Source organism: Carassius auratus, chromosome 25 (genome assembly GCF_003368295.1).
Source record: "Carassius auratus strain Wakin chromosome 25, ASM336829v1, whole genome shotgun sequence".
NCBI lineage: Eukaryota > Metazoa > Chordata > Actinopteri > Cypriniformes > Cyprinidae > Carassius > Carassius auratus.
In genome coordinates, this window is record NC_039267.1 from 14,811,387 (window position 1) to 14,837,096 (window position 25,710).

Here is a 25,710-nt window from a genome sequence, read left to right on the forward strand (position 1 = left end):
TAAATCAGTTCCACACATAAAAAAAAGAAAAAAAAAAAAAAGATCACACATGGAATTTTTTCAATAAGAAATGTGATCTTTTCAGTAGAAAAGAAGTTCATATTAAAATAACTTTAGTGTGCTAATTTCAGAATATAGCTTTAAAGAATTGGGGGAAAGTATTGGTTTTACAGTGGTTGTGTATATTTTATTAAATGTATTTAAAAATGCTAGTTAAGGATTGCACAAATACAATATAGAATTGCATACAACTTGGCTTCACAGAAAATTACATGCTCATCATCTCTTCATCTTCTTCGTGTGCTTTTGTCTGGCTTGACCTGCTTTTCATAAAGCTGCAGCATGTGAGATGTTTGAGGCCAAACATCTGTGGACTTGTTCTCCACTTGCATGGACTCTTGAGTTAACTGCAGACGGAACCTTGTCAAGTAAATCAGCAGCTGAGTCAAAAAGATAGTTCACCCAAAAATAAAAATTGTGCCATTAATTACTCACCGTCATGTCGTTCCAAACCCATAAGACCTTTGTTCATCTTCAGAACACAAATTAAGATATTTTTGATGCATTTTTGAGAGCTCTCTGACGCTCCATAGACAGCAAGGAAACTTACACAATCAATGATCAGAAACGTAGCAAGGAGATCGGTAAAATAATCCATGTGACATCAGGAGTTCAACTGTAACTTTATGAAGCTATGAGAATACTTTTTGTGCACAAAGAAGAAAATAATGACTTCATTCATCAATTCATCTCTTCTGCGTCACCTTATAGTGCCATATTGGAGAGTATCACATATGTAAACTACGCATGCTGTTCTGTGTCAGCAGCAGAGTATGTGGATATGCTGTGTACACTGTTTCCGCTTTGAACATAAACAACATATCCGGGTACACACGGTGCATAAGTTGTTTACATATGCGATACTCCAAAATGGCACTATAGGTTGACACGGAGGAGACAAATTGTTTAATAGAGTCATTATTTTAGTTTTCTTTGTACACAAAAAGTATTCTCATAGCTTCATAAAGTTACAGTTGAACCCCTGATGTCACATGGATTATTTTACCGATCTCCTTGCTATGTTTCTGATCATTGATCATGTAAGTATCCTTGCTGTCTATGGAGGGTCAGAGAGCTCTCGGTATGCATCAAAAATTTTGTGTTCTGAAGATGAACAAAGTTCTTACGGGTTTGGAACGACATGAGGGTGAGTAATTAATGACAATTTACATTTTTGGGCGAACTGTCCCTTTAACTTGCTATGACTGAGGAAAATGTGTAGATGTTCTTTCTGCGACACCCTTCTCCTCACTGCTCAGGCTGTCTGTAGAAGCAGCATTTCTCCCGAAAACCTGAGTTTTGCTTCCTTTGGGCAGCCTCCCTATCCTCAGGCTTCCGATCGCAGACTGATTCCCAAACAACTGACCGTGGCTAAGGAGGAGCACACAATGACAGCAGTGAGAACAAGATGATGACATTCTGCACCGTATGTGACTGTAAGTGTCAAGCAAACAGCCAGAAAAATAAACCTGTGTAGGTCAGGGAGGAAGCCGGAAGCATTTTGTTTACTGATTTGGTTGGCTCTTCTGGACTTCTCTGTATCTGGGGATGCAAGGCCAACCATGGCACCTGGTAACATAATACACTAATAACAAGTTGCAGGTATCATAATACACTAATACACTGGCAAAAACATTTGGAGACTGTGTATTTAAATCTGATATTGAATTTCAAATAGTGTAGTGGACATTTATAATGCACAACAGTTTTATTTATTTTTTCCCCTGCATATCGGCCATACCAGTAATTAAAGAACTAGCAAATGTTTACCTCGTCCATCGGTCTTATGACTGATCCTCAGGGTTCCCATGTTGTCTAGTGGCATTAAATGTTTGACAGGAATATGTGTCACTTGCATCTGGCTTTCCTGCCTGAGTTTCTGCTGACTGTGAGAGAAAATATATACACACACACACACACAGTCATACATACATATATATCATCTATATGGTTACACTTAAATAATATATAAATTAACACATGAATTATGTATATGAAATATATATTATTGACATTATATTCATAGATAATTGCATAACATTACATGTTATATATATTTTTATTAATGTAAATAACATTTATAAATCTTATTAATACATTTATTTTTATCTTAATTTAACATCTTGACATTTCAAGAGGGTTTATGCATTTAAATGTGTGAATTATACAATTTATTTAATTATAGATTAATTATATATATTTTATGCATAGACAATTACATATGTATCTTTCTCTCTATATATATAAAATTACATTTAACATTTCAAATGTGTGTGTACGTGTACGTATATATATATATATATAGCCTTGCTATTCAGCTTCCAATGTATTCTGCTATTATGCCACTTCTACTGTGAAATGTACTTTGTTGAGGTAGCCAACTTACCTCCTCTGTGTAATGTTTGAAATATGGGGTCTTTCTGTGAGACAGCAAAATGATAAACATGTCAACTATGTGGTCAGAATTTTATAAAAAATCTGCACATAAGAAGTCAGGGGACATACCTTTTATTTCTGGCTGAAGTCTGTAATCGGGGTAAAAGGGCATTGTGTACGGTTGGATTGGTATAATCAGAGATCGTTCTCTGGAGGCTGGTACTGATGGACATCTTTTCTGACCTCCAATAACTAGGTGGGTCTGTCGTTGTAATTGTCCCTGGGGGGCTGATGAGGTAGCGTGCTGATATGTTTTATGCCTATTATCAACTGAAAAATTTGCCTCATTAGTTTTAATTGATTTCATTTACTTGCCTTGATAGAAAGAATTGAATATACATGGTTTATTTAGATATATTTAAGTATATCTACCTGAGACAGAGTGACGGTAAGATGAATAACCATTGTGCAAACTGGTGGCAGGCACAATCTGGAATAAACAGGGTTTGTTTTTGTTTTCAAACAAAAGGATTCAGCCATATCTTAAAAATGATTTGATGGTCACCGCCTGAGAATATATATTATCCAAAATATCCATCCAGATCATTTACCTTTTCTGGTATATTCCCCCATAGATCTGGAATATTTTCTACAACGCCGATGTGAGTGGTGGGATGAGGGATCCAAGACCTCACAGTCTGATTCGCCCTTACCGGACATGGCATCTGCACAGCATCGAAAATAAAACTTTTCACTATCCATTTTCATTTAAAAACTACTCAGCTTTTCCCTATTTCCCTAACAACCCCCAATTTTTTTTTTTTTTTTTTTTTGGCTGATCATTTTGGACCAAATAACAGTTACCTTTTGTTTCTTAGTGTCCTTCCCAAAACTCATAGTTTTCTCTTGGATTCTCACTTTGACCACATCTTCATTTGAAGGCACAGGATCCTTCAGAAATATATATAGATATAATGAATACAATTCTAAATTAAATCTTAAACTTAATTTTTATTATATTTTAAATAACATTTTACTTTAAAGTTAATTTAAAAATGTTCTAAAACAAAATCTAAATAATTTTTTTTCAAATAAATGAATAATTGTACCTAAACATTTTTTTGTAAACTCATGATCTATAAGGAGAAGCCTATAAAAACGCATATTTAGTAAGATCTACCAAATGTTTGATGTTCTTTTGAATCATTTTGGGTCCTGTGCTCTGTACTCGTTCTTGTCGGAGTCGGTTCCTTTCTTTGCGGCTTCTTAGGTGTTTTTTCTTGCCCTACATTTGTTAAAGAAACCACAGAACATTAAATAAACTGAACAGAAATCTTTTTTAAGATGTCACTGAGAGGGTTTAGCTTCATACTGCACCTGGTTTGTGGCATTTAGAAGATGAACAGGAAGTCCATCTGATTCAGTACTGTTCGATCCACTTGTGCTGCATCGAACATCAACATTGTGAAATAATCTGACATGTAGTTATCAAATGTTCACAGGATGTTTTTATTTGACTGTATTCTTACCTAGACTCAATGTCAATGTCAGACAGATCCTCTAAGGAGTCCACTTCTCTTCCCAGCTTCCGTCTGACCTCTTGTCTCAATAACAGCCCTAACTCCTCCAGACAGTGTTTGGTCTGTTTAAAATGTATTTCAGTCAATAATGCTCTTTTAAATCGGATTAAAACTTTATAACTAAAGAAGTAAAGTCCAAAGACAGGCCACCTTGGCTGGGTCAGGGTCACAAAAATCAAGCAGAGTGTCACAAAAGCAATAGCCCATTGATTTCAAGTCCCGTGTGCTGAAGTGCGTTCCCTTCCTGTCACCTACGAATAAATGAAATAAAAAAAAAACTCTTCTTATATACAGAAAACATCTGTTATTGTCTTTGCAACTAACTGAAATGAATTGCTAAAATTGTACCTAAAAAATAAAAACAAAACTAATAAAAATAACTCAATATGATCTCACTAAATGCATTTAAATGCATTAAAATATACAGATAAAACCTCTATATTTAAAAACTATAAAAGTGTATAAATAATACACTACATAAGAGTATAATAAATTTTTACAAACTTTTTGGCAGACAAAGCATGTAAGTACCCAGTGTGGAGCCTCCGAAGGTTGACTCCATCGTGTAGCTGTTCCTAATGCCGAGTCTCCACATGACGATGCGGCCGGTGCCCTCTTTGCTCTTGTGCATTTTGAACTTGCAACTCCTAAAAGAAAACTACGAGAAGACAAAAGCATGCATTCAAAATTGGAAAAGTCATATTTTACTTGAGATTGTGACTATGACAACCGCTGCTAACCTTGTCTGTAGCATTCTTGCTCATCATAAGAGGGAAAACGCGTTCTTGAAGAGACTGCGAAGCAACTTTCCGATCACTGCATCCATACATGAACACGTTGTTTTTCCTGCTATGACCATGAAAGTCACAGTACACCACCACCTCTCTTTCAGCAAGCAACCTGTGGGATCAAATTAACCGGGTGCATAGGTGTGGTCAAAATTACAGTGTGAAGAGGACAGGAAAAGAAGTGTGAGAGAGAGAGGGGATGGGATCGGGATAAGTCTGCGAACTGGGACTCGAACCCGGGACACCCAAAGCGCAATGGCACTGTACATCGACACACCATCTTATTTAAATTTTTTGTACAAGATTTGAAAGTGACTTCTATGTTGGTTGTGCTTCATACTTTGCTACACTACTGTCAATAGACAATGGAAATTATTTTTGCCCGCAAAATGTCATTAAATGCAACCACGTGTTATACAGTCAAACCAAAAATTATTCAGACACCAGATATAATTTTTAGATAAGTTTTTACTAGTGGGTGCAGGACACTATAGTTCATAAATGTAAGTAAAGATAGAAATAAAGTGAAAGTGATTATACCCCAAAATTCTTCATACAGTGAATTGCCAGTAAAATTTGGGCTCAAAAAATATTCAGACACTTTGACCTTGCCGTGTTTTGCTTAAATGTTTTTTCTTTAACTGCTAATGTGCCTTTTTGCACCACAGACTGAACAAAATTAAGCATTGCTTGGTAACTGGTTGACCTTAATTGGTATTATCTAATTGTGTACTTAAGTTTAACAGCTGAATAATTTTTGGTTGCTTGTAATCCATTATTTATCATTTTCAAGGTGTTCTGACACAGTTTAACTCTGAGCTCTTGTCATGTTTTATCACCATTTTCTGAACTATTGCAAATAAACTGTGATATAAGAAATGTTGAAGGTGTCTGAATAAATGTTTATTTGACTGTCCCTAACATGACAAGAACGGTCACCATGACATAATTATTACTCACCGTTTCACCATGTTGCGAGTGTACCAAATGCATGGGAAAGAGTCACGCAGCAGACTGCGGTAGTTTCGGTTCAAATCACGGCCTGTGAGTGAACACCGGTAGTTTCCCACCACCACGCCATCAGGGTTTAACATCGGTATAATCTGCATCAACAACATCTGTTATTTTACTGTGGTAAACTGTTTACATCTCTTAAAGCACCTGACATGGGTATATATAAAATTTTGGCCAAAACCCGTTCTCCATCCATGCCCTGCACTCCTTCTCTCACCTTAAAGATGAACATTTCCCTCAACAAATGCGCATCAGGCAAGTCGCTCAGCAGGAACTCCAGAAAACCCTGCATCATCCAAGAGCCGTTGGTTTCTCCTGGATGCACCCGTGCCGTCACAACAACTGCCCGCTTGGCTTTGCGTTCTGCTAAGCTGTTGGACGGAGCTGTTACAGTCAAAACATACACTGCATTTCCCGCCAGACTTCGACAGAGCACTCGCAGCTTACAGTAAGCTGCACGGACAGGGTCTGAGATGACCTCACGCAGGTAATGCTGTAGGTTTGAGTATGTATAAGGGTAGCAGTGGGCCAGGTAGCAGGTGTCACCATCGAAAGGGAACTCCAGAGTCCAGGTGAGGGAGTACAGCGCTTTACCATCCTGTTCAGTGCTGTTTCTGTAGTACCTATAGAAGACATTGAGACAGCAGTTTGGTAAATAGTTTTTTATGGAACTGATAATTTATTCAAAAATAATTTAGAATATTTTTTAGGGGTTGGCATAAAGACAAAAATGTCAAGTGGTACAAGTTCCCTGATATCATAATAAAGAAAAAGCCTCTTTTTGGTAATTGTATTTATTATAGCATTTTTTATTTTAAAAAAGTATAATTTACTGCTCATTAATAAATCAAAGTTATGTAATGCAACCTGCAGAAACAAAGGAAAAATCATATAATTTTTTTTTATCAGAGAACAATCAATAAGTTTCTTTAAATAGCCTATTTATGACAAGTTGTAAAATTTAATTTTACAATGAAATCATAATCCCTAAATTGTAATGATATTTATGAATTAATCCTATAACTTATACTACACAACATTGTTTTTTCAATTGAAACTTTTCTTGGAAATGTTGTAAAAACATGCTTTGATTAAAAATAATTGACATTAACCGTAAATATGACATAAAATTAGGAAATAATTACATACTAAGTCAATTATGAGATAAAAACTATAGAAATAGAAATATAGATGACATACCAAGTAGTGCACAAAACCACGAAATTAGCACAACACAACGGAAACAAGCCGCAAAACACAGTGAAATTACCACAACACAACGGAAAACAAGCCGCAACAATTAAATTAGCACAACACAACAAAGACAAGCCGCGATTTCGTGGTGTTGTGGAGATTTTGTTGTGTTGTGCACTACTGGGCCACCATACATAATGATTTAGTATGTCATAATTTTAACCTTTGTCAATATCCACTTCATACTTAAGACATTTCATATTTATGACTTCTTATGTCACAATTATGATTAACCTTAACATGTTTTTTTCGTATGTGTTAGAAATGGGCTTACATAGCTTATGACTATATTATAAAAGATGTTTCCTTCCTATTTATCATGGACACTTATGTGTCATCGAGTTACCAAATAAGATAACGGATTCACAACTTTGTGTTCATATTGAGAAATCACTGTTTGTCACCTGATATTTGCTCCTGTTCTCTGCCATCCCTCCCCCTTCAGCCAGGCAGCGTGTTCAGAGTAGAGCAGCGGGCGCATGCCAGCACTATACAGACTGCTGGCCTTCATCAGGTTGACGATGGTGAAGCGGTAGGTGACGCCTGCCCTCATGTTCCTCACCCGGAAGTAGAACCACTGAGTGTGCTTAGTGGTGTACAAGTCAGTGCGCAAAGTCAGCTCATAGTCATACTGACCACTGGAAGGCCAAGATCAGAGAGCAGTTTCAACTAAATTGAGATATACAGGCTTTACATCTTGTCAGAAGACACAGAACCATTTGAGGGAGAATTAATGAAGCTGTGTGACTCACACTTGCACTGCTTTTCGTAGGTTTCCACTCTCAAAACGGGACTCAAAATCTAGCGTAGGCTCCTCCTGATGGTTGGCACAGGACGTGGCACTTTTAATGGGTCCTCTGCTCCCACCCACACGAGAGTAGGTGAAGTAGGAGCTTTTTGTGGCTAAACGGTGTGGTGAACCAACAGGTGAGGACATAAACCCCAAAGTTTGGAAGTAGCTATAGATTTTTGCACAGAGGAATATGTATATTTATATAATTTTCTTACCTGGGTCTATGCGGTAGACAGTGTTTCCTCTTACCCCTCCTACCGGCATGGGAGCCTGTTCGTCACCCGTTGGCTGATAGAATGGCTCCGGCTCTGAAGGGTCCCATTCTGGTTTTTAGAAAGTCAAAATATTAAATAACAGCAAAGATTGCAAATATATATATTTATATATATATATATATAAAAATATATATATATATATTTTATATATTCACACTTTTAAATAAACAATTATCAAATCACTGTATGGATAAATTTAACTTTTTTATTGTATTATATGAATAAATTCACAGAGTCTGGGTTCAAAAAAAGTGGCTCCACACTGACAATAATACTGTATTAACTTTTATTTTTTTTAAGTAAAGCACTGTTACCTATATGCTGGATTTTGTCACGGATCACTTCACATTCGATGGGCCAGCGGACGCCCTGGAATGGACAGGAGGTAGATGGGATTGTGAAGAGGTCCAAAGGCTCCCTCAGGCGTGGAATGGGCCGCTCACCGTCAAAATCAAACACAAGCTGTCGGGTTCTAAGAACTTTGTCTAAGCTGAAAAAATCTAGGAAAGTAATGACACACACAGACAGTACAAAATATTATTTGTTACACAAACAGGCATGCTGTAGTTAAAAGCATTTGTTACCAGCAGTGATTATCAGAATTACCCATAAAACCAAGAGTTCACTTGTAAATGCTCCCTAAAACAATTATGTGTTCTTAGTGTCTGAATCTTTTATAAAGGCCATGAATTTCAAATGGGAACTAGCTGCTTAGACTCAAGTGTTGCATATTGTGTGACAACTTGAAGGAACTTGACAGAAAATGCTAAATAATCATTATTTAGGTCAATGGTGGTGATTGGTTGCAAGATGCAGTATTGCATCTTTATTTTAATTGGCATATCATGCTTCATTATGGAAGGCCATATCCACCACATAAGAAAACAAAAAACTCCATAATCATGTTATAAAAAGTTATATTTATAAGCACAAACTCAAAGTCAGAATTTAGACAGAAGTCGTCTAAGTTATGAAAAACTAATTCTTAATTATTAAAGTAAAAAAAAATGTAAGTCATAATTATGAGAACAAGTCTAAATTAACACTAAATTATAAGAAAAATTGGCAATAAAGTCAATTTTTTTGTCTTATGACTTAATTATTGATTAACTTTCCTGAAAATGTATTTATTACTGATTGACTTTTTATTTCATAATGCCATAATTTTCATTTTTATGTCATGATTATGATTTTAAAAGGACATAACTTGCTTTATTATAGAAGCACATTTACACCACATAATAAAAACATGCTTTGGTAAACCATAATTATGGCTTTAAAAAGTAATTATTATTAAATATAAATTCTAAATACATTATGACTAAGTAAATGGTCAAAATTATGACATACTAAGTCATAATGCAGACATAAGAAGTCATAATTAATAGATAAAAGTTAAGCAAAATAATAATGAATTATTATAATAATTATAATAATGAGGGGGAAAAAATTACCAGAAAATTATGAGAAAAGTTCAAATTATAACAAGTCGTAATTATAAGATAAAATAGTTGAAATGATCACATACTTTTATAGCTATGCAAAAAATATGAGATAAAAGATGACGAAAAAACTAAATTTAAATTGACCAGAAATGAGGAAAAAAATTCATACGATATAAAAATTTAAATTTATGAGATAGTCTAAACTATGAGACAAAAATGTAAACAATTAAGTTTTTTTTATGACTTCGTATGTCATAATGTCATCATTATAATTTAACAAAGCATGACTTTTTCTTATATGGAAATGTGGGTTCCCATACTTCACATCACTGTGTGAACAGACCCAGATCCAGGAGTTTAACGTGTTTACTTTGACATGGCTTGGGTTCCTCCTGCTCCTCTTCGAAGCTGGAGTCATTGCTCTCAGATGCGGAGTTGATCAGGTCTGAAGCAGCAGAATCTCGATTGCCCTCCCACTCTCTCTTGATGGGGACCCCAGCATGCACAGAAGAGCTAGTCTCTATGTATACAGAAACAAAAGTAAGAACAATATGAATTGGTATATCAGAGGACACAGAGAAACCCATTAAACCAGTCAAGCGTTGATAAACCCATCCAAAACCTGACTCGAATAACCTACCGGAGAGGAATCCATAATGCTGAAGATGTAGTAAAATGAATCTCTCGTATGGGTCATCTGATTTCTTGTTTAACAAGATAGGAGAACAAAAAAGTGAGTTTAAGTAACGTTACAAGCAAAAGGGCGGAAGGTTAAGAGGCATTGAGTATCAGTGAGTTGGCATGTTAACCAGCTGGGTAATAGAAGACTGTAACTGTAGAGTAGCAGCAGTGATATGTGTGCCATGATCCCTCACCTTCATTCCCGAGCCTCGAAGCGATGCGATATCACGCAGCTCATGAAGACATAATAAACAACGACAAATAAATAACTTCACAGTTTACAAGCGCCTGACAGTGACAGGGTATCAAATAACACCTCTGGTTAACATAGAACCATCTTGCTTTAAAAACCTGAGGAAAACGGCAAAGTGGTATTTTAAAATTAAAACGGTCTTAGCAGAGAGCTAAAGAGGTCTACTTTTTAATGTAATGTCCTCTATGACCGACTATTGTTGAGGCGCCCCTGACGCCATTTGTATCACTGTTGCCATGGGCACGACGCTCGTTTCCTGTTTGAAGCACGCTGCAACTTGTAAATAAATTAACACATCTCCGTTATGTTAATCATTTTTATCAGAAATAAGCTTTAATATTTAAACAATAATGAAAACAAAAATGTGTGTGTATGTGTTTATATATATATATACACCATTTGTTCCATATTATTTAAATTTTTCACATTTTTTTTAGATAGATTTAGATTAATTTTTTATTAAATGTCTGTTTAGATTTTTTGCCTATATTCGCTTATCTTAAGTATTAATAAAGCGGTACTTCATCTAAACGCACATTAGAAATGTCTACTGAAATAACTATTTGAAAATTTTTTATACATGTTAGCATCATATTCTTATTTGAATTGTACATTTATTTTATGAGATTGTTCAATGAAAGTAATGGTCAACTGAAAGTGTTTATTTTTTCAGAAACAAATAATAAAGATATATATATTTTACATTCGATTATTCAGTTTCTGCACCTGGACACCTACAAACTTGAAAAAACTTAAACACTGTGTAATTAGCACAAATAAATAGAACAAACATACAAATTAAATGATTTCAAACAGTGCCCACTGGTACAACCTGCACCAAGGCCCTGCAAACCCCAGCTGAAATATAGAAGTATAGAAGTCTCGACTGTGATTTTGGAAGCATGGCTGAAACTATATGAAACTTTCTATTTTTTTAAAAAATAAACTGATTTTGAAGCTTAGCTTTTAAAACACTGTTAGCTGGATACACAGGTACAGCACTGTTTAATGTCCCCCATGACAGCGCAGAGCTCACTGTACAGCTGATGGTTTGCACCCTTCACATTGTACAACATTTTTTGTTTGTTTGTTTTTCTGAGAAACTGAGAACAGCTCTGAGAGACATAAAAAAAAGGAAACGGTCCTTTAATACTGATTATTAAATTTTAATAAAAAATTTAATTTACATACAGATAAATCGTGCACAGGTTTCATGGTGAAGTAATAAAAAAGTAGAACAAAAATTTCTGTACATATTTAACCTTGTTTCAGGTTCACTGCATCTTTAAAATAACTTCCGGACATTAGAGGCTGTAATTGTTTTTTTTACAGCAATCCATGACAAAGTATACAATTAGACACAAGATGATGCATTTGAATTTAACAGCACAGAGTTGAATGTGCGCTGACATAAAAAAGAAACATTCATTCAAGTTTGCTCGACTAAATCCACTGAAGCTTAGCAAGTGGGACACAACACAATAGCACAGTTCTGTCCACCTCTTCCACAGGCTCCTTGTTTAGTGTTTTCAAGACTGATGTTATGAACTCTGCATCATCTTTCTCTTCTTTAACAGTCTTTCCCTCCAGTCGTCAGGAAGTGCTTCAAAGTTAGCATTCTTCCCAGCCTTCCCTCTGCAAGTAGAGAAAAAAAGACAAGCATTTGAATAATCTGTTTTTTTCCCCCAAATGCATGCTGACAATTTTTGTAATAGCATCTTCAAACTTACGATGCAAGCTGTTGTTGTTTCCATTCCTCAATGCGTTTGGTGTTGAGCTGGTCTCCATCTTCATCACTGGAGCTCGACTTCTCCTCTTCATCTAGCTCTTTCTGAATGCTCTGCCACTTCTTTACCAGTGAAGGCATCTTTGTCTTGCTCTTCTTTGTCTTTCAAGAAATTATAATTTAAATTCATTTTCTCAAAATCTTCTAAAAATAATTCTAAAAACAATTTTCTAAAAAAAATAATCCTAAAACATACACAAAAAAAACGAAACTAATACAATCACAAGAAACAAAACACAAACGCTAAAGAAACCCCAAGGTGGAAAACAAGATAAAATGAAAGACATCAAAACAAATCCAAAAGAAAAAAAAACAAATCGAAGAAACAAAGCACACACAAACAGCAAACACAAAAAACAAAAGCAACAACAAAACCACAAGAACAAAAGAAACAAAACACACCAAACAAACACCCACCTTCTCTTTTTTTTGTTTCTTTGTTTTGTCTGGGAGGGCTTTGCTCATTGGCTCCAGGGCGCTGGGAGGCTGTGGAGCAGGGGGGGGTGGTTGGGGCGGCAGGGCTGGCATTGGTGGGAGTATGCTCTCTGTAGGCAGAGGAGGTGCAACTGCAGTTGTCATCCCCCAATAAGCATTTCCAACTAGAAGTGGGGCTGTGAAAGAACAAGAGAAACATGAGGATCAACATCTTTCCACAAAAAAGGATGCTCTTTGAAAATACTGAATAAGCAGTTTATGTAAAAGCAGTTTATTCTCACCAGCTGTCACAATTGGTTGAGTGTAAAGAATGGGGCTGCTGCCGATGGTGACCGTTTTGGGCAACGGGACTGAGCCTGGGGCCTTGCGTTTCTGGGCTTTAGCTGTAAGTCCCAAAGATGCCGCTGCCTCAGCCGCCTGAAGAAGAGACATCAAGCATATAGCTTCACTATGCACTTGATCATAATAAACTAAATCTTAACTTTCAAGATCAAAAATGACCTTAAACTCCTCTGTTCCAGGAGCCGGAGGCTCTGACTCCTCATCCTCCATCTCCACTTCCTCAATCTCTCCGTCATCCTCGAAGGGTGGTGGAGGGGGCGGAGGAGGAGATTCAGGTGGTGGAGGGGGGGGCGGCGGTTGTTCTGTAGGTGGAGGGGGCGGATCCTCAGGTGGAAGTGGAGGCAATGGTGGCGGAGGAGGCTGGGGAACCATCCAATAAGACTGCACATCTCCTAATGAAGATACTATTGAAAAAAGAAATAAAATAATTAGTGCTGTCAAAATTTTTTTTTTTTTTTTTTGTTTATGTCTATGAAGAATCACAAAGGTACTGGGTTACTCCGCCGCGGTACCCCCAAAGCAATCTAAAATAGTCCGAATATAAACACTTATTATAGGTGCACCCTAGTGATTCAGGACAAGCTAAAAACACGGTTTGGAAAATGGATTCATGGTGTACTTGCTTATTATATACATTTTTCTACATTTTGAACACAAACAAAGTTACGGACCGCAGCTCTGATTGGTTGTTTTTTACCGGGAGCGGATGAATTTCTGCAAATGGAAATAGGACCACTGGGAGGAGCCAGAGGAGCTTGATTTTTTCACAGATTATCTGTCTCATATTCTACTGTCAGGACATAATGACAGGTTTAATAAATATGTAAAAAATATTTTTTTACAAAAGTTCCCTACAGCACCTTTAAATAATCATGAGTTATGGCAAAGTGTATAATTTGGCTTTTTACACCATGAAAAAATTTTGCCACCTCAAATTATTTTCATATTTTATTTTCATCCTTTTAATGAGGCTTTTGAATTTATCATATCAAGACCCTACACCTTTGACTAGTCCTGCAAGATTTGATAGAAAATCTAATTGCGATTTAAAACTTTCAGGTTTGCTATACATGTTTGAAGGCATAAACAATTTGAAAACTATTTTGTGATCATGCCAAAGTGACAATAAATATACTCAAAGGGGGCTAGGATAAGTTGCCGTCAGAAGTATTCTATGAATATGAAAAAGATTGGATGGATTCACAAGTTTCAAAATCAATGTTCTAAAGCAGAGGTTCTTCATCCTGTTCCTAATGTCCCCCTGCTCTGCATCTCTCTCATTCAGATCATCAGCTCGTCAGACAGATATCTTTCACATGGTGATGAAAAATTTAAACATGGATGCGTATCTGGTTATCATAGTAATACTGGTGCAAGAGCAATACTTACTGGCAAACAATTCTTAGTAGGGCTGCACGATATTGGGAAAAAATGACATTGCGATATTTTATTTTTCTGCGAAATGAAATCTAATCACATTTTTTCTTACATACAAAAATGGGGTGAGCACACTTACATTCTTATTTTAAACGATTTAAACCGACACCACCGTGTCAATTGATTAATATGCGCGAGGGAGAGAGAGCAAGACAGCGCTTGTGTTGTTTGAAGACTGAGCGTGCGGCCAGGGCTTGCTCTCTCCATCTACCCATCTATCCATCCATCTCTCGCGCTCTCTCTCGCGCTCTCTCTCTCGCGCTCTCTCTCTCGTGCTCTCTGCCCTGTCAAAACTTTCACTCTATGATGGTTAAACTTAGCAATTATTCCGCGAATCACATTCGGCCGAAGAGCAGCTGGCCCATACAGTTAATAATGAATAACGGATCAACTACGACAGCCTACATCGCACATCCTGCGATGTGACTATTGTGGATTCGTACATCGCGATATCGATGCTTAAACGACACATCGTGCAGCCCTACTTCTTAATTATAACACAAAAAACAAAACACAAAACATACCATTAAGAGTCATGCTTGCATAGGTTCTGCGCGATCCTCTTCACTTATATCGAAAAATTGATAGAGCAATATTGATGATGTCATCTTTTACACTACCACGCCGGAGCACATGCACTGAGCTGAGGGGTGTGATATTTAAAAGATGTCATAACCTAAAACCTTTACCTGTTATAGCACCAGTGGATTCTACAGATGGTTGACTAGTGTCTCCGAGGACAGAAGTGGTCGGCAAGGGTGGCTTGGCTTCCTCGTTCTCCTCCACGACTGGAAACTCCCACTGGGAAGCACTGGTCCTCTCGTTCACATAGAAGTACCGTCTGTGCTCTCTAGAGGAGAAACAAACACACAGAAGCGTCTTAGCAACTGTTCCCTCAACTGATTTCAAGGTCATAGACCCTTGGAGGGCCAAAGGAAAAGTGGGGCTCTAGTTCCCTAATGAGGGAATGTTGAACTGGGCTTCACTGGGAGCCCAGAGGAGAAGCCAGATTGGAAAGGGTGCACTGATAAAGAACCCACCTTAATCTCTAAGAAAAATACATGGCAAAAAAAAATAAAAAAAGAGGAGAAATTTCCAATCCTGAAAAGCTTACAGACATGATTACAAATCACTTGGTCTCAATTGTCATGGCAATACTCACACTGACAGTGACAAAACCCCTCGGCTAGATGCCTTAAGGCAGGCATCTTCAACAGAGGGTGAAAGACAACATTTTTATTGAACAGTCATCAATAGGGTGCATGGATTAAAAAATCCAGTTAAACAATTAAATAGATTGGTCTGACCTTCAGGCTCCGAGGGCAAGGCATCGTCTTCCTTTACTGATGCTTGTGACACGCTGCTTCCACGTGGTCACTCATTTCTCCCAGCATTTTAGGGGTAGTCCTGTAAAGTTCAAAGCTCTCGCACGCGCAACCACCTTCCTAACCCTTTAGTCTGACTTTGAGGAGAGGAGATGGGGCCCAAATCTTTGGCGGTCAGGCTGGCCCTTTAGAGACGCTCCCTTATAAGGATTTACCTTCTGTATTTATCCGTGCTTGTAAACACTCCCCAGTAATACTACCAATTGCAAATCAGTCGCGCGTTTGTCATAGCAGCGGAGGCAGTGTCAATCGTCACATGAGGAGGGGGACTTTTAGAGGGGGAGTGATAAGGATGTGAAAGGTAAGGAGCGCGTACCTGTCCCAGTGGCAGGACCAGCCTTTAGGAGTGACGTTAAGTTCGTAATGTTTTATGTGCTCGGCAGCTTCCTGCAGCCTGCGCCGGAGATAGTTTCCATTCAGGGCACCCTCTCGCCAGTCTGCGATCCGCGTCTGGAGGAAGGGAAATAATAACAACATGTTATCTACAGTGTTACCACAATTTTTATTATATATAAAAATCAGGTTTTATTTATATAGCATAAACCACTTATGTCATGCTCTTTATGTCAGTGTTTTCTTACCTCCGTTTGCAGCAGCAGCAGTTGAAAGTTGGAGATTGCTTTTTTGTCGATTCCCAAAAATTCCATTTTGCTGGTGAGTGTGTTAGCAAGCTCTCCGATCTGAAACTAGAGGCAAAACAACAACTCTAATCAAGTCTATCACATAACATTTCAAATTTCCAGTAACTGTAACTTGCATCTCGTTTCCTATAAATATTCCTTAAAGTAGTGTAACTAGTGTACGTGAAGTTGTTTAACCTGTTAACTTAACTGTCACTCACATTTTTTAAGGATAGAGATGAATGTGCATGATACAAACCTAAATTTTTATAATTCATGACTGAAAACATTTTGTAACATGATTTTGATGTACCATTTACATGGTAATGCAATGTCTGATTTTAAAATGGGTTTTGAAGGATGAATTTTGAGATTTTATGTTTTTAAGTGATATATAACTTCTGATTATTTCTAAAATGTGATAGAGAAAAGGGCAACGAGGAAGTCTTTTTTTAAACAAAGGTCAAAACTCATTTTGTAATGTAGATTTCTGAGGGTGCACTCTTGTCATAAATTCATCTATTACTTTTCCTACATAATTTTTAACAAAAAATATTGGTAAAATATATATTTGGGAGTCTTAGACCTTTCCAACGATATATAGTTTGTCAAGATTAGATTAGATTGTAATATAGTATAGTCAACGTAGGCGTCCCGTATACGGGACAGGGTGACATTTAACAGGTTAAACAATGCTCATTTTATTTCTGCATTTGTGAGCTTTCTTGCATTAAAATAAGAAAAACAGCTAAAACGTTATTTGATTTTAGGAAGTTAATAGTATTATTCAGCAAAGATGCATTCATTAAAATGATCAAAAGTAACAGTAAAAACCTTTTTTTAATGTAACAAAAGACTTGAAATTTCAAATAAATAGTTCTTTTGAACTTTTTTTAATCCTGTAAAAAACTGTTTTAAACTTTGATGGGAATTGTTTTTGAGCACCAACGGATTTCTGAACTCAGTCTTAAATTTGAAGTTTCAACAACTGATTCTGTTTTTACTGTAACGCTGCTTTGAAATTATTTGTATTTAATAATGTGCTACAGAAATAAATGTGACTTGTCTTTGCCATCATAGAAATAAGATAAATTTAAAGAGAACAATTATTTATTGGTGGCAATATTTCACAATATTGCAGTTCTTACTGTATTTTTTTTTTTTTAAATGTGAGCATGAGAACAGTAAAAAAGCAATAAAAGCAGAAATTTGTATTTAAAAAAAAAAGGTCAATTTTGATTCCATTTCATTTACCTTGAGGTCCTCTTCTTCCTTTTGAAGAGCTTTAAATACTGGCTTCTTCTCATCTTCCTCTCCTTGCTTCTCAGCTGTTTTGGAATGTGCTTAAAACACAAAATCTTCAGCATGTCATTCATTTAACAATGTACGAAACCTGATTTCTAGGCACTTCTATTATTACTGCCAATCTTTACCATTGTCGGAGTGCTCTGGAGTGGCCCACCCTGCCTTGTCTGAGCTCCGGCTGTTTGAATCAGGACTTGGTGCACGGAGGAAAGCCGTCTTCCATTTGTTCTTCTTCAAAAGCAAATTACGAGGCCCATCCTGACTTGCTTCAGAACAGGGGCTCGAACCACCGGCACTGCCGTCCCCTTCTTCTAAGGCACGAAGCTCAGCCTGCAGGAAACAAACACTTTCAAAACCAGTTTTTCACAAAAGAAACGGTACAGAAAGATTCACTGATAGACAATATTGGCTTAATTAGACATGAAATCAGACTTAGATGATTGCATAATCAGAATATAGAAATATTAATATAATATAGAGACTAATGAGTAATGAAGCAACTGACTTTTTTCCTCTCTAGTGCTAGTTCTAGTTCCATGGTGTCCTCTTCTGCCTCCTCCTCCCTGTCAGAGGACTCTGCTGAGTGGTTCCTGCTGCGCTGGTTACTCTGGCTGTCCGTATCTCTGTGTGCTGGGGAGTCCAAAGATGGAGTGCCTTGGCCTTCTACCTCCTGGGCCATCTCTACGGTCTCCTCTATGGCCAGCACCTTCTTTCTCCACTTCTCCTCTGCCTCCTTTACCTCCTCTGGGATAAGAGGAGCAAGGAGAGTAGCTGCCACACCTCGCCTCTCTTCTTCCTCGCTGGTCAAAGCCACAACGCTCTCGATTACTTCCTGTGTGGACAGAGGATGCAGAATTATACTAATGAGCAAAGTTGATTTCAAGCAGCCTTCCCATCTCATGCACTTTAGGGAGAAGTAAAAAAAAAAATACTTGCCTTCTTTTTGGTTTCTCTCTTAGATGCAGGAGCAGCAGCAACAGACTGCTGTTCAGTATAACCACTATGATGTGCCACACCATTGCCATTTACAGACGAACTGAGGAAAATAATATTCAAAGTTAAATGCATTTATATATATGTAGCCTGCAGGATAAATACACATACTTATAGTTAAAATAAAATCGATACAGCATAGTATTGCAAAAAATTCAGCGGCAATACTGTATTGATACACCTACCCCAAATATCGATCATTTATTATACTATTTGGTAGAATAATAAAATCAATACTAGACAGTGGTGTTGAGGTTTTTTTGTGGCGAGGTCAGCTGTGTCACCTTTTGAATGTAGTAAGTTAGTAAAATAAAGATGGTTGCATCGTGGAAAGTTATCAGGAAAGGCCAGTCCACGTTTAAATTGGATGTAAGAATGTTTTATTTACTTTAAATTTAACAGTATTTTACTTTCAAATGACCCAATTGCTGAAGGGTCGATTAATCGACCGATTAATTGAATGTGATTATCATGCGCATCTTATCAGTAAAGCCGGTTCTGTGATTAGTAGTAAATCTCCAGCACATGCTTTCACATGGAGCAGCATTTACCCCACAGAACCGTAGTTCACTAACAAGCTATGCAAAATCACGTTCATAATCAAAAATTATATAAGCGTGCAATAATGAAATCAGATAAATTGTTCTGCGATTATGAAATCTGTTTGGGTAAACACAACTCACCTGCCCGTGTAATGTAGACTCTGCATCTGGTCTGCCAGGTAATGTGGGAGCTGCCAGGCCACCTCGTTGGTCAGAGTATTCCAGTAGTAGTAACAGCCAGTGTTTTCATCCCACACTTCCTGCCAATCACCCATCTCCAACCCAGCTACAACACAAGAAAACAAGTATTAACGTCCACATTCTTTCATTTAGTTTAAGAGAACCAGTCGACTAGAAAGCTCACCTCCTGCGAGGGAGTACTGTGTGTCGTATTGAAATTCTTGTGCGGGTCCATTCTGATCAGGAGTCTGCTGGTCTGTTTTGGGTTCGGGGCGAGGAGGAGTTGGGGCAGGTTCACTCGGCTCGGTCCCAGTATCACTTGTCTGGGTTGGTTGGATCGTAATCGCATCAATTTCCTTCAGGAAAGACATAAGGCAACCAGTGTCAAAATTACAGACGGATTTTGTATAACCTGTGCACAAATCTATACATCTGGTCTCAAGTAGCCCAAGATTTCACTCACCGCCATAAAATTAGCAAGTGTGCTGTCAATGTCTGCGGACTGGTTATGCTTTGCCTTCGTGGCAGGCAAGGTGTTTTCAGCTGCATCTTCTTCTTCTTCACTGTCTTCATATGCTCCAAGCAGAGATAAACCCTCTACAGAGCAAATACAAGGTAAAACTTAATCAAATGTAGTACAGACGGCATTCTTTAAAATATAGAACAAAGTGCAGCACCCAAAATACTTATTCATTCTATTTTTTTTTTTTTTTACACATATTTACCAATGTATGATCACTTTTAAGAACAGGTAAGAGCAAGTATGTTTATAGATATTTTCCATGAAATATCTCACTGAACGATGATGTCATGGTTTCTATGAACATAAAATCACTTTTGTCAAGTTAATTTGATGTGGACACCAAAATGAAAAGTTTATGCATTATTTATTTATATATATACACACAAATATTTTAAGTTTATACATATTAAAATAGTTATATAATATCAAGAATATAAACAAATACATGTAACTGTTTTTATATATACTGTATGTGTGTGTGTGTTTGTGTACACACACACAAACACACACACACACACGAGTAATAAATAACAAAAATTAGTAAATTACTTAAATTACAGATAATTAAAATATAAAGTATATATTTTATGAACTAATAAATACACGTTACACTCATTACTTATGTACAGTAACACATATCATGCACTGATAACATTGTAATAACTTACGTGTGGCCTTCACAGCTGGTATCTTCATTACTACATTAACTTCTCGCTGACCATCTGTGTTACACTCAGGGTCGTCTACAAAAGGAAAAAGAGAGTTCGCCACGTTTTCAAAACATTTATGAAAGTGTTATTTTTGTTGTTCCGGTGCGGGTGATTTAGCATGTTTGGCTAACGCTTTGTCTGAAGCCCAGTGCAGCTACGATGCTAACTCGAAAATGTGACTCATAAATGACTTAAATAGCAGACAATTCACGTTAATATATCGAAATAAATCTTTACATGCCATCTTATGTGGTTTACGTCCTAAGCAGTTTGACAAGCAATATCAGCACACATTTATCGGTTAATCTGTCCCGGCGGCTAACGCTAAACCTGACAAACGGCGATTCAAATTACTCAACCACACATTTTGTATCGGTTTATTAAAACAAGCTAATTTATATTACCAAGGGAACTGAAACTTTATTATGATTGGGCAAAAAAATAACAAATGACTAGTAAGTTTACTAACATTACATAAATTCGTTTTCGACTCGCAATAGAAGCGCGTGTTTCTTTGATAATGGTTCGTCTTGCTCTTATTTTGTGTTTCTGATTCTGCCGACGGTTTATACGTCTTTTACTGAAGTGTTTCTGGCCCACCTTCGGGCCCCGAGCCGAGCCCGTCCTCTCTGGCCGCTGCACCGCGGGTCGGTCCCGGAGGTGAGAGCTGTAATATGGTTCTCCTGCCGGTGCCTGCGCGAGTCTTCTTCCCCATCGCGGCGGTTATTAACGGAGCTCCGCTCTCAATCACGGCCCTGCGTGCAACTGTTCGGTTCTTGATTTCCAAATGGCTGATGGACTTCTTGCCTTTCAAAATAAAAGTTCTTACGTAACGTCAGCGCTCTGTCGATCTTCAAAACAAACAAATATATTCCTACAAATGTTGTAACTGTAAATATTTAATTAAGACGTATTTAAAGGAAAATGTAATTTCTATTGTTCTGCTGTTTACAAAAAAAGTAGGCCATATATTATAAAAAGTTATATAAATTGTTGTTGTTGTTGTTGTTGTTGTTGTTATACATCAGTAATTTGAAATTATATGATATCTTTAAAATTATTTTATACTATAGTTATATACTTTTATTCAAATATTAAAATATATTTTATTAAAATATACTTTTGCTAAAAATGTATTATTATATTATTATATATTGGATATATTGAAATGGCCATCGCTAGTGGGGTGAAAGGTGGTGATGATTATAGGGGCCCACGGCTGAGGGGGGGGCCCCCGGGCATCTCAACCAACGGGCTGAGCCCAGACTAAAAAGATGCTCCGGACAGTTGATGGGCCTCTGCTGCGCATTGTCACGAAAGCTTATCATTTTAAGCCTTGCCAATTTAAACATTCCAAAGAGTTTTAAAGCTGTGTTCGGTGCACACGCAGAGAGCCGCATCTCACAGACAGCAGCACCGAACCAAGCTCTCTCCTTCGCATCCTCCTGCTACCGAACGAACAAATACAAATCCCAGTTTAAACATGCAAAAAGAAAAATATGTGAAAGAGCATGATTCAGCACCGCGCGCACGTTGTTCTCTGCGCACAGAGTGCACTTAGAGATTTGGGTCTCAAAAGCTGCTTCAACACTGAAATTTGCCTCCTCTTGTTTTGTACCGACAAATAGCCTACTTACAAAATGATGTCAAAATACCCATCTTGAAGAGTATTCTCTAAAAAACAAACAAACAAAAAACTATTGGTTATGTATTAAGTGAAAGTAAACAATGGAGAAAGAAATTGGATGTGTATCATTATATTGGATGCATTGTCTCTCAAAGTGACTGCGCCTAATTTACCAGCTGCTGTCGGTCTCTTTAATGTTAATCCAAGAAAATGAAAGAAAGAAAATCACTCACTGCTCTTGATTGAGTTACTTTGTAGTTTTAATAAGAATTATTCAACAGTCAAACCAAACATCATTCAGACACAACCTGGTCTCACAGAATTCCGTGAAATGTCCACGGGTCCTTAACTCAAAATCCGTGAAGCCATCACGGAATTGCCCCAAATTCCGTGACCCGGCCACGGATATTTCTCCAACGCAAGTCAATGACACTGACCTCCCGTGATCCACACACGGATACCCGTTTCAATGACGGAGTACAGAACTCGCTGAACGGACGTGCTTTCTCATTTGGAAACGCAACATTTGAAGTATTTGTTTCTTTTCCAATATCAAATGCCATAATGACATTAACCAGACAGCTGTTGTAGTTATTGCATTGTCCTGTCATCATAAAAATTACGTTTGTTTCAGTTTCAAAAGTCCCGTGATGGCACGGACCTCCACAACCTGACCTCACTCACTTGTTTAGGAACTTACAAGCTTTTCGTCGACACTGTTGCAATGGCATGTAATTAACTTGGCATTTTTTTCTCGTCCTGTCATCATAAAATCCAGTTTGATGGCGTTTTACACACATTTTGGCTATAGTCAGAACTAAAATCTGTGATAGGAGCACGGAGTGAGTCTGTGCTTAGATCACGGATAACTCTAACGCAAGTCAATGACACTCATCTTCCGTGGTCCACACACGGATCGTTTCAGTGATGGAGTACAGACCTCACTCAATGGACGTGCTATCTCATCTGGAAACGCAACATTTGAAGTATTTATTTTTTTCAACACCAAATACCATGACCAACCTGACTGTTATTGTAACTATTGCATTCTCCCATCATACAGATTCACTTTGATTCTGTTAGCCTAACTAAAATCTGTGATACGAGCACGGAGTGAGTCTGTGCTGAGATCACGGATAACTCTAACGCAAGTCAATGACACTCTTCTTCCGTGGTCCACACACGGAAACCCAGTCTCACGGCAGTTCGTGATTTTGTCACGTAATTTAATCTATTTATTCGTGGCAGGCACACGTTTATTTCCTTATTTTCATGATTGCAGCACGTTTTTTTAAACTAATGCATTTCAACTGGAGGCATCTTTCGTGCATCAGCACAATATTTTCTGATTAATTATTATTATTATTATTTAATTTTTCACAGGACAACAGAAGAAACTCACTGAAACTTGAAAAAAAAAATCGGAGCTTAACTTACTGTACAAAACTGAGCAACATACTGTATTGCTGGTGACAAAAACACATTAAAACTTTTTTAGCTGTAAAATGCGCAATGGTTCTTTTTTTACTTTTTCATTGATTTTTATTTTTTTCATAGGCCTAGATTAATTTTTTTTTTATTACAGAATTCAATATCAAGTCCTTGACACATAACTGTAACACATTTTTACATTAAGAAACAATTTAGTTTAAATAAAAAGAACAAAAAAAATAAAAATAAAAATAAATAAATACATAAATTATTTATTAGCGATAGGCCTACAGATTTATTAAGAGTTTTTATTAAGGCTATTGTAAAGGATTCTTAAAAATGCTGTCGCTGATGAGCCTCTGATCGCTGTCAGATTCTGTGATATGAATGTCCGCTAATGGGTTTAGAATGAGCCCCGCTCGGCCCGTGTTCTGGCTTACTGTAATATTTCACCTGTAATAAGACCGAAATAATATAATTAAAATAAAGAAATGAATGAATACATGATAACATCTAAATAAATGTTGATAGATTTAGCGTTATAGTTTTAAAAATATTAATAAACAGCAAATCAACACAGCTTCGAAATAATAACCGAGAAAGACCTAAATAATAATAATACATAATTAATAAACAGCGCCGCCCCTCCCACTACGCGCATCACGCGCTGTGCGTCAACCCCAAAGCGTCAAAAACTGAAGCGTGGTCAAGCGCCTCTAGCGTCACTGACATGAGATGTTTATCGCTTTGAAATCACGTTCAAGAAGTCTCATTCAGCACACATCGCGATACTTTCCATCAGTTTGCAAGAGCCGCAGGTTGGGTGAGTTATACAGTCTATGGTGAGTAGTAGTAAATATGCTATTTTAATGCCTGTCCTAAAACGTATTCTGTCTTCTTTATTAATCATATGAGCGCCTTATGTTTACTCTCTGTATTACATCGGTCATCCGAGGCTGTCTTTGAGTTTCATTGTGTTTAACTAAATGAACACAGCTGCTAACTGGTTAAACTCTATCGGTCACGTGACGTGATGTGACGTGCCACAGACCTGGGATCGTTTTATATTAATTTCAGGTTCAAAGATGTAAGTTGTATTTGTAGTAAAATCATGGTTACCATGACACCTACAAAAGTAGGTAAAACCCAGTAAACAAGACATTTACCATGTTTTTTTTTTTTTTTTTTTTTTTTTTTTTTACCAAAGTAACTGTAGCTTTACTGTAGTATAGTAATAGCACATTAATCACCAAATTAACTATAGTTGTACCACTGTAATGGTAGTGTTTTAATGTGCTTTTATATGACTTATTTCACAGTAATCACATTTACTGTACCATGCTTGTAATACCTTTTTAATGTAAAAAAAAAAAAAAAAAAAAAACACATTTTTCCCACATTGCAGTTCAATTCATATTGGTTTATATCTTAAATATTTTGCTCACAGATCACTATTAACATTCTGTATATAATTCTGTTTTATTTTCTTTCCCCTTGTATTAATTTTTTAGCTGAAAAGACGTAAAGTAAACAGTCACCCCAGTGGTGTTTGTGGAGAGGTATTCCTTCAGAAATGGAGAAGACAGAAAGCTGCAGAGGCAGGTTGGTCTGTGATAGTTTGTCCCTTTTATCAAACATTCCTGTTGTTATCATTTGCACAGCATTTTGTTGTTTCTTAAACTATTGTACAGTCCAAATACCCACACTTGCCATCTTTGCACATTTCCTTTATTTGGCCCAAGTGAGCATGAAGATCACAATGTGTGTCGATCTTAACATGACAAAGTTCGTTTCAACTTTGTATTTTAAAAGAAACTTCTAAATGTCTTTTCAATAGTCCCTATTAAAGATGACAATTTATTTTGTGGTGCTTCT

General features: G+C 37.0%; 2 protein-coding genes across 2 annotated transcripts; both read right to left on the minus strand.

The window, feature by feature from the left end:
- Nucleotides 1–1,155: 1,155 nt before the first annotated feature.
- On the minus strand, nt 1,156–10,747 carry agbl2 (AGBL carboxypeptidase 2). The gene is made up of 23 exons (XM_026202861.1): nt 10,461–10,747; nt 10,226–10,289; nt 9,956–10,105; nt 8,455–8,640; nt 8,081–8,188; nt 7,825–7,975; nt 7,477–7,710; nt 6,036–6,441; nt 5,765–5,907; nt 4,757–4,916; nt 4,548–4,674; nt 4,167–4,267; nt 3,966–4,078; nt 3,814–3,880; nt 3,617–3,721; nt 3,301–3,387; nt 3,048–3,161; nt 2,869–2,926; nt 2,566–2,766; nt 2,447–2,480; nt 1,831–1,946; nt 1,530–1,629; nt 1,156–1,431 (listed from the first exon to the last, which is right to left on the minus strand). The coding sequence occupies exons 1-23, from the start codon at nt 10,464–10,466 to the stop codon at nt 1,260–1,262; spliced, it is 3,003 nt and encodes a 1,000-aa protein (XP_026058646.1). The 5' UTR covers nt 10,467–10,747; the 3' UTR covers nt 1,156–1,259.
- Nucleotides 10,748–11,669: 922 nt separating this feature from the next.
- On the minus strand, nt 11,670–21,574 carry fnbp4 (formin binding protein 4). Its single transcript, XM_026202862.1, has 17 exons — nt 21,378–21,574; nt 20,736–20,810; nt 20,008–20,141; nt 19,729–19,900; nt 19,506–19,650; nt 18,766–18,865; nt 18,335–18,661; nt 17,958–18,159; nt 17,779–17,867; nt 16,486–16,590; nt 16,221–16,354; nt 15,209–15,369; nt 13,242–13,486; nt 13,022–13,157; nt 12,723–12,916; nt 12,250–12,407; nt 11,670–12,154 (listed from the first exon to the last, which is right to left on the minus strand). The coding sequence occupies exons 1-17, from the start codon at nt 21,490–21,492 to the stop codon at nt 12,061–12,063; spliced, it is 2,586 nt and encodes an 861-aa protein (XP_026058647.1). The 5' UTR covers nt 21,493–21,574; the 3' UTR covers nt 11,670–12,060.
- Between the last annotated feature and the right edge of the window lie 4,136 nt (nt 21,575–25,710).